Raw genomic sequence first — 8,846 nt, 5'->3', positions numbered from 1 at the left:
TCTCACTACATAGAAATGGTAGCAGTTGTAGTGAGACAGGCACTTCACGTACAGTTCACTTTTCTCTAGAGAGGCCTCACATTTGTTTAAGGAGGAGTGAATGAATGAGTCTCTGCATTCAGACTTCAGCTGGCTGAGAAACACCGGCTTGGAAGGGTGGAGCCCAAGTGTTTGAGCTTCATGGTTCCTCTGTGACAAAGCCCTTATCTTCTCGTGGTAGGAACTGGGGCGGAATGGATAAATGGTCTGTCTGCATGCCCTTGGTTAGGAAGCGAGTCTATGAAAGCCTTCCATGCCTCCCTTTGCACACCTGTGACTAAGAACGTGAACTGCATTAAACATTCTATTCGTGTATGTTTCAAAGTAAACATGTGTTTATTGAGGAGTTATTACTGAACACCATCTTGGCCACAATTAAGAATTAGGAAAAGGATGTAAGTAGTCATGTTAGTGACTAATAATTTTGCTCACATTTCCTGAACGCTCACATGTGCTTTCTAACTGAACGCTTACAGCAACATAAGGGAGTTAAGTATATTCCAACCACCATTTTAACCACATGGAAACTAAAGCTTAGAGAAAGCTAAAGCTTCATTAAATGGCATAAAGTCAGAGACCTAGGGGTGCTTGCATTGTGATTTCAGGCCATACTGCCCAAGTCCTCAGTTACACTCTTCAGGACTGCCTAACCGCCCTCTGCCCCTACCCCACATTACAATCTGCCTTTTACATGTGGACAAGAGAGCAGGAGAGTGTGATGCTTAGACATTGGTGGGGTCCACGTCCATTTTTTATGGTTATTTTTGAAGCCTAGTTATTGTTATTGGATAATGTTCTGTGTTCATCCTCAAAACTGGTGACCACACACCATGACAAACTCGTGAAAGCTACCACCTGTGCTTGTCCCACTGACACCGTGTTGCAATTTTTAAATTAATCGTCCTCTTACCCTGCAGTGTGAATGTTTAGAAGGACACAGGTTTGCCTTTATCAGTGCCTCATTCATAACAGGTACTCAAGAAATACTTGAAGACATGAACGAGCGTAGAATCAAATCCCTCCCTAGAACTAGATGACAAGCATGATTTCATGCATCCAATTATCATTGTCCAGAAACTTTACTAGATTTAATGGTTTTTATCCTTCAAATTTTCATCTTAACTTTTCAGGTTATACTCTTACTACTTATAGCACAACTTTCCCTAGTATACATACTTGATGGCATTGTTATTTAATGTTGTCTCGGAACAAACATAATTTCAACTCCAGTCAATTTGAAAGACCACATTAAGAGATAATTAAGTTTCAGAAGTACCCAATTAACCTGGTTCATATCTGGAATATATAAACTGTATGGAGAATCTCTGGTGTCCTTTGGATGGGAGGAAAATTTAAGGGAAGAAACAAAAATTGGGGGCGGCGTAATGCTTTTCACAGGGAGGCATATAAAGTTTTGCTCAAGGGCAAAGTGGGAGGGTTCTTCCACCCTGAGGCGTTGTCTCTGGAATCCTTGTCCTGACTTGGCCTGCTTAACTATGGTAGCATTAATTGCCATAAAGTTAGACAGAGCTTTTTTTTTTATCCAGGCACACCTAGTGTTGAAGTCCTTGGGAGAAGTGAGTTCCCAATAATGGTAATTCTTCAGCTTTCTGAGAATCCTATTCCTGTATTTTTTCCTGAAAATTGCAATCATTGGTAGCAGTAATTTCTTATTCTTATGCATGTCTACCCCTTGAGCATCTAAGCTCATGGACTTATAGTACAATACAATTCAATTATGCTAGACAGTTGAAATTAAAAGACCATTTTATGTGCCAACCCATTATGGCTCAAAACCAAACCAAATGTAATAAAACTCCACGTAACAACAACAACAACAACAACAACAACAAAATCATGAGTCAACAAATAACTCATATCCCCTAGTTCCAACAACCTCTTACTGGCTGGAGAATAAATCTTTAAATTCAGAGTAGGAGTCAAATAACAGAAGAATTGACTGGCAGCTGAAACGCTAATAAACTCTGATAAGAAGTAAAGTTTCCATAGCTACCATCCAGGTATGGAACATGATTATACTTGTAAAAAACTCAAAATGAATATGATTCATAAGGGCAACGGTGAAAGCCTAGGATTTCTACATTAGATAGTTTGGCTGAGATTTAAAAAAACATATCTTCCTGGGGCTTTTAAAGAAAAGATGTAAACGTCATTTATAATTTTAAATGGCCAAAGTTTTTTCTTATTAATTGATTTTGCTTTTGCTTTTTCAATTTGATGCAATGATACCAGTTTCCTATACAATGGTGAATATGCAATTGAGGACAGTAAGCCTTATTAAGCTAGAAGGCTAAAATACTTATCTTGCATGCAATTAATTAAACTTCAGTTCTATTTTTGATTGATTAGAGCACCATTGCTCTATCCCCTGGCTTCATTGATTTCTATAATTCATTGGAATACATCTGCTTCAAAGCATCCTGATTTTCATAGCCTGGTGGTTATCTATCACCTGTCCATACACATACCCACATATGACATTGGCAATCTTTCACCTGTACTTTTATTATGAAGATATTAGCTAACATGACTGTATGCCTATTATTGTTAAACTTTATGTTAAATTCTTTATAACATCACCTCTCTAAATCGTTACATCAGCAAGAGGTAGAAGCTATTACTTCCATCATTTTGGAGGTGGACGGTATATATTGATCTGTTGAAAGTCCTGTGTTTTGTTGTTGTTTTAATTGGATCTTGGTTTTACAGTAATCCACTCTATGGTTTGCGTTTTTAAACCTTGACGTAGCAATGATAATTATAGTTGTCACTATTTGAGTTACCAGATTGGTAAGGATGGATATGGTCCTGTTGACCTACAGTATTTGAGTTCTAGCAGCTAGCCATCAGGAAGCACCATTTTGGAAAGTAATGATGGGTCAAAAAGGGTTTATTTCCAAAATAAATTATATTAGAAATGTGTATTTCCTTGTTTACTGTTATGTTATGCACAAATAGTATAGATTCGTAGATCTTAATTTAAAACTAGAAGGAGAACACACACAATAAGAAAGTCTTTTCCAAATAATGTTATCATCTTATTTGAAATCTATAAGTCTTTGTAGCAATTAGATAGAAATGAAGCTTGGATCTGATAGATCTTAATGATATAAGAACACATTTTTGAAAAACAAAATCGTGACTTTAAATACATAAACCAGGGGCGCCTGGGTGGCGCAGTCGGTTAAGCGTCCGACTTCAGCCAGGTCACGATCTCGCGGTCCGTGAGTTCGAGCCCCGCGTCGGGCTCTGGGCTGATGGCTCAGAGCCTGGAGCCTGTTTCCGATTCTGTGTCTCCCTCTCTCTCTGCTCCTCCCCCGTTCATGCTCTGTCTCTCTCTGTCCCAAAAATAAGTAAACGTTGAAAAAAAAAATTAAAAAAAAAATAAATAAATACATAAACCAAACATTGAACTTGGCACCCTGTATTTGTACCTTCCCGTTACCTTTAAGTGCGAGAGATTTGGCCTTTGATGTTCTAATTTTGTTTCAGGGAATGTTTGCTACTCAGGCAACATTCATTGAATATTTACTTCTAATAGTCTTGGTGGTTCGTAGTTTCTAATGAGACGCTGTCTCCGAATAGATTCTACCATAATCTTTGGAATCTGGGGCTGAGAAGATATTAGGGTGACCAAACAGCACTTTGCTTTTTCTCCTCACCTTTGATAAAGGTAAAATGTGTTCTTATCCTACAGGAAGTGTTCCTTTTTACATGATCCCCTCCAAGATGATGAGTTCTAATCCCGAGGTAGACCCTTTGGACACATTTCTCCAATATATCGAGGACATGGGGATGAAGGCCTACGATGGCTTGGTTATTCAGAATGCATCAGACATTGCTCGAGAGAATGACCGCTTGAGAAATGAAACCAACCTGGCCTACTTGAAGGAGAAGAACGAAAAACGCCGAAGACAAGAAGAAGCAATAAAACGGTAAATATAAATACAAGTATTCTGAGTCTTGCATACACAAGGAGATCCATGAATTCTCACCTGTCTGTGATGTTGTCACCTGGTCAAGGCTGTGATGTTGTCAAGAAGGGGTTTACCCAAGTTAGACTTGATGAGAACAAGTGAAATTAACACCTCAACTATAACATAAACACAATTCATCCGGCTCTCAGTTCTTTCACTGTAGCTAACAAAAGTTATTTACTTTTGTGTTGTGCATGTGGAGGTATAGCTGGGATAGGGAAAGAATTCAGTTTTCTTTTAAAAAAAAATTCATACTAAACAACCCTTGATAAAAGCCCAAGGGAAACACTTAAACACTTCATAGTCAATGTTTGATGAAAATCTCCACCTTTAATGGTCTTTGTTTATGTTTAATACCTTATAATAGTTCATCTTCTTAGATTATAAAAAGACTTATCAATAATTAGAATTATATGAGCCTCTGAAGGCAGGAGGAACCCTCACTATGTGCTCTCAGTGCAGAGTTTTATGATGATTGCCAGGTGCCCCAGGTTCGTTGATATAAAATGACTTTTATGTTGCAAAATCTACCCCCTACAAGCAAATAAGTGCCAGATTATGGCTTCCACATTGAGGCTAAATGTCCTGGGGCAGAAACCCAAAGTAGGATACACATTCTTTGATTTCCCAAAGAATGTTATAGTGTTTCCAGCATATGTGTGTGTGTGTGTGTGTGCGTGTGTGTGTGTGTACCGGGGTGCAGGTAGAGGCATATTGTGTTATACAGAGTCTTCTTTCTTCAATAAGTTCTATTTACTAAGTACAAAGATTCAGAATTTAGAAAAATAATCCATGTCAATTAGCTGGATACTAAAAAATAATAGTTAAGCTATTTTAATAGTTGGTGGATGTTTCATCTAATCTGGTATTAATACTTGTACTTAAACTCTCTGTGAATGTTATCACATTAGGGAAAAGAAATTATTATTTTAAGATGAACTATTTATGGGGGCACCTGGGTGGCTCAGTTGGTTGAGTCCGACTTCAGCTCGGGTCATGGTCTCATGGTTCGTGAGTTTGAGCCTCGTGTCAGGCTCTGTGCTAACACCTCGGAGCCTGGAGCCTTCTTCAGATTCTGTCTCTCCCTCTCTCTCTGCCCCTTCCCCACTCACTCTCTGTTTCTCTTTCCTTCAAAAATAAGTAAACATTAAAAAAAAGAGATGAACTATTTATGAAGCTAGGTAAGGATGTTCTACTCTAATCATTTAGTGGCAAATACTTTTATGCAAGAGGTTTGAGAGAGAGAGAGAGAGAGAGAACTGGAAAGAAAAAACAATAAATGTTATGGAGGATTATTTTGAAAGAATGTAATCTTTCCATTTTGAAAATGGACATCTATGCTACCACCATGTATATAAATGTTTGCAAAATGACATACTTGATAAATATTGCCACAGTTGCATATATTTAAGTCAATACTTGTTGGGGACTATGTTATTTTTTATTTCTACCCATTTTAGTTGGTATCACAGATTTCCTTCTATGATATATTAAATGCCCTTTATATAGGACAATTTTTTTCTCCTGGGAATTACTTCTGATGGATTTCTGCATGTTTGTGAGCATTTTACTCTTATGAGAATGAGCTTTCTAAAATTCATAACAAAAAAGGGTGGCCCACTAGACTTCTAAAACAATTTCACCTCTAAAATGAAAAGTTTCCTGATCTTGATATTAAAACTCAATTGTTCATTCCTTTTTATAACCATATAAATAGAATTATTTGCAGAATAGTTTCATTAGATTTTACGGTACTGAAGTGTGCTTATCACTGTATCTGTGTTTCATCAACAACCTTTAGAAGAGTTCTAGCTAAAGATATTAGGACAGAAGATGTTTAATTTTTAAGTAGCTTACTGGTAAGTGTTCAAAGAGACGTAACCAACGACTCCAGAGAACTCTGAAGTCAAAGGGATGGGAACAGGGTTTTGGTAGGTGGCAACATAGCAAAATTCTGTCATTGCATAATAAGTGAGGCTGAGGAAATTCAGTTATTTGCAATTTGAGTTGGTCTCTGCTAGATTAATAAGTCAATATTTTCTAGTATCAAGTTAGAAAGCACATAAGTATAGAGAGTTTAGATCATACATTGAATTGAAAAAAAAAAGTCCCCAATGATCTGGACACCTTTATTTCCACATAATGCTCTCAGCATAAGATAAAACTTTAGCCTAGCTCTGTTTGCGAATAGAGCAAAGAACAGGAGTAAGTTATCAATCATGTTGTGTTTAGTTGGTGTTATTCACAGGAGAATTACAAAGATTTGTGATTTGTCAGTTTGACCCAATGAGGTGGGATTTTGGATATCACTCCATTTAGAATTTCTCCCTAGATGTGGGCAGATAGAGTGGGAGAATAAACCAACTTTGTAGGCATGAGAATGGCCAACTGGAGGTAAACAAACATACAGGCGCTAACAAAACGGGCTTATGTTCAAGTTGAATTCTGACCACCCCCTGAAATAAGGCATATTCCTTGTCATAAGGAATAACACTGATTCAGGGCATCTCACACCTGTGGTCAAGGTGATAGAAGGCAAAGGGCAAAAATGAATGCAATATGCAACACGGTTGCTGATGTCCAAGCTACAATGTAAGTTTCACGAGAAGAATCATTCTATTTTTCTATACAGGTCTTACAACAGGATCTAATGTAAATGCATTGTTCAATAAACCTTTACTGCTAAATGTATTAGTTGATTGGAGAAATATGTGTTGAAATTTTACTAATTGTCAGGCAATGTTCAAGACTTTGATGAGATGGCAATGAACAGAACAAAGTTTCTGATTATAAGGAAGCTACATTCTGAGGAAAGCGTGAATAGGAGACAGCACTAAACATATAAGGGTATATAAATAGGGGCGCCTGGGTGGCTCAGTCAGTTAAGCGTCCGACTTCAGCTCTGGTCATGATCTCACAGTTTGTGAGTTCGAGCCCCATGTCAGGCTGTGTACTGACAGCTCAGAGCCTGGAGCCTGCTTCAGATTCTGTGTCTCCTTCTCTCTCTGCCCCTCTCCTGCTTGCGCTCTGTCTCTGTCTCTCAACAATGAATAAACGTTAAAAAAACTTTTTTAAATTTAACGGTGGCATAAAATTATCAAATTATGGCACCATCAAAATTTTCTAATTGCTGTGATGTAGTAGTTGAGTAAGAGAAAAAACACCGAAGATGGCTTTCCATTTGTTTTGCTATTGTTTTGTGTGTGCACGTGTGCTTGTGTGTGTGTTTTTCTTTGTCTTTTGCCTGAAACATGAGAAAAATGATGTTTTCATTTAACGAAATGGCAAAGACTAGAGAAGAAGTTTGAGTTAACTGTTAGAGGAATAAAAGATCATCTTTGGTGACCCAGTTTTGTGAGCCTTTTTGGATGTCCAAGTGGAGAATGCTGGATAGGCAGTTGATCCAGGATTTATGGTAAGATCAAAGCTAAAGACACAAATATGAGGGTCCTCATAGTCTATAGAGTTGAAAGCATGAGCCTGGTTGAGTATACCTAGAATCTAAAATTAGAGAGGGAGGGGTGCCTGGGTGGCTCAGTTGGTTGAGCGTCCAACTCTTGGTTTCAGCTCAGGTCATGATCTCACAGTTCATGGGTCTGAGCCCCATATTGGGCTCTGCGTTGACAGCGTGGAGCCTGCTTGGGATTCTCTCTCTCTCTCTTTCTCTCTCTCTCTCTCTCTCCCTCTTTGAGCCCCTCCCCTGCTCTCTCTCTCTCCTTCTCTATCAAGATAAATAAATAAACTTAAAATTTTTTTAAATAAAAATAAGAATAGAGAGAGATGGGAGAAGCACCCAGGACTGTTCCCTGGTATGCCTGTCTGCCTCCATGGTAGGGACAGTAGATGAATCCAGGAAGAACAGCCGTGAGAGAGGGGGAGAACCATGTAGGAGGGTGATGCCTTGGAGTGAAGTGACAGAAGTGGTCAAAGAAGAGAGACTTTTGGGTGCCTGGGTGGCTCAGTTGGTTAAACATTTGACTCTTGAAATCAGCTCAGGTCTTGATCTCAGAGTGATGAGCTGAAGCCCTGTATTGGGCTCTGTGCTGGGCATAGGGCCTACTTGAAGAAGAAGAAGAAGAAGAAGAAGAAGAAGAAGAAGAAGCAGCAAGAGAAGGAGAAGGAGAAGGAGGAGATTTTACTGATGGATCAACTATGTTGAAACCTGAGAATTGAAGCCCCTTACCACACTGGTGTTGTTGACAAGAACAGTTTTGGTGAAGGGCTGGGGACAAAACCTCATGAGAGATAGGAAGAATGGAACAAAAGCAGAATATAGAGAACTCTTTTGAGGGTTTTGAGGCTAAAGAAATTACCAAATACAGTGAGTAACTGTAGTGGGAGGTGGGGGTCTATGGTACTTCGTGTTTCTTTTTCTTTTCCTTTAAGAAGAGAGAAAACTAGCTTATTTAAAATGCTGATATGAGCGATTACAATAGAAAGGGAAATGTTAATGGCTTAGACACAGGAAGGAAAAATGACTGTGATTATGTCCTTGAGTAGGTGGGAAGGGTTGGGATGTAAGTCATCTTGGGAAAAAGCACAGACTGCTCATGGCCCAGGGTACAGATGGCTGAATGAGCCTGAATGAATGACTAATTCTGCAACACAAGGCCCTGGACCCGGCTCATCCTATCCCAACACCATTGTGTTACTTCCACAATTTCCACAGCTGTTCGCGTGGTACGATTTGAAGAGGTTCTGGGATCCTGATTTAAAGTATGAATATCTTTGGGAAGAACAAAACACTAGCAAAGCCTCTTAAATCACTGAGACTTTTGGTGTCTTTCTTTTCCCAAAGCATGGCCCATG

At 38.8% G+C, this 8,846-nt stretch overlaps 1 protein-coding gene across 1 annotated transcript in view; it reads left to right on the top strand.

The window, feature by feature from the left end:
• Window positions 1-3,774: 3,774 nt before the first annotated feature.
• Window positions 3,775-8,846, top strand: part of NYAP2 (neuronal tyrosine-phosphorylated phosphoinositide-3-kinase adaptor 2) — a 250,748-nt gene continuing 245,676 nt past the window's right edge. The window contains exon 1 of the mRNA XM_047082987.1: window positions 3,775-3,995. Within this exon, the coding sequence (XP_046938943.1) occupies window positions 3,775-3,995 (221 nt within the window). The remainder of the gene's footprint in view (window positions 3,996-8,846) is intronic.

This window comes from Lynx rufus, unplaced genomic scaffold (genome assembly GCF_022079265.1).
Source record: "Lynx rufus isolate CCGP_SWC_20201006 ecotype Redwood Valley unplaced genomic scaffold, mLynRuf1.p SCAF_2, whole genome shotgun sequence".
Lineage (NCBI taxonomy): Eukaryota > Metazoa > Chordata > Mammalia > Carnivora > Felidae > Lynx > Lynx rufus.
The sequence above is the reverse complement of the archived record's forward strand: the minus strand, read 5'-3'. Positions and strand labels throughout refer to the sequence as shown.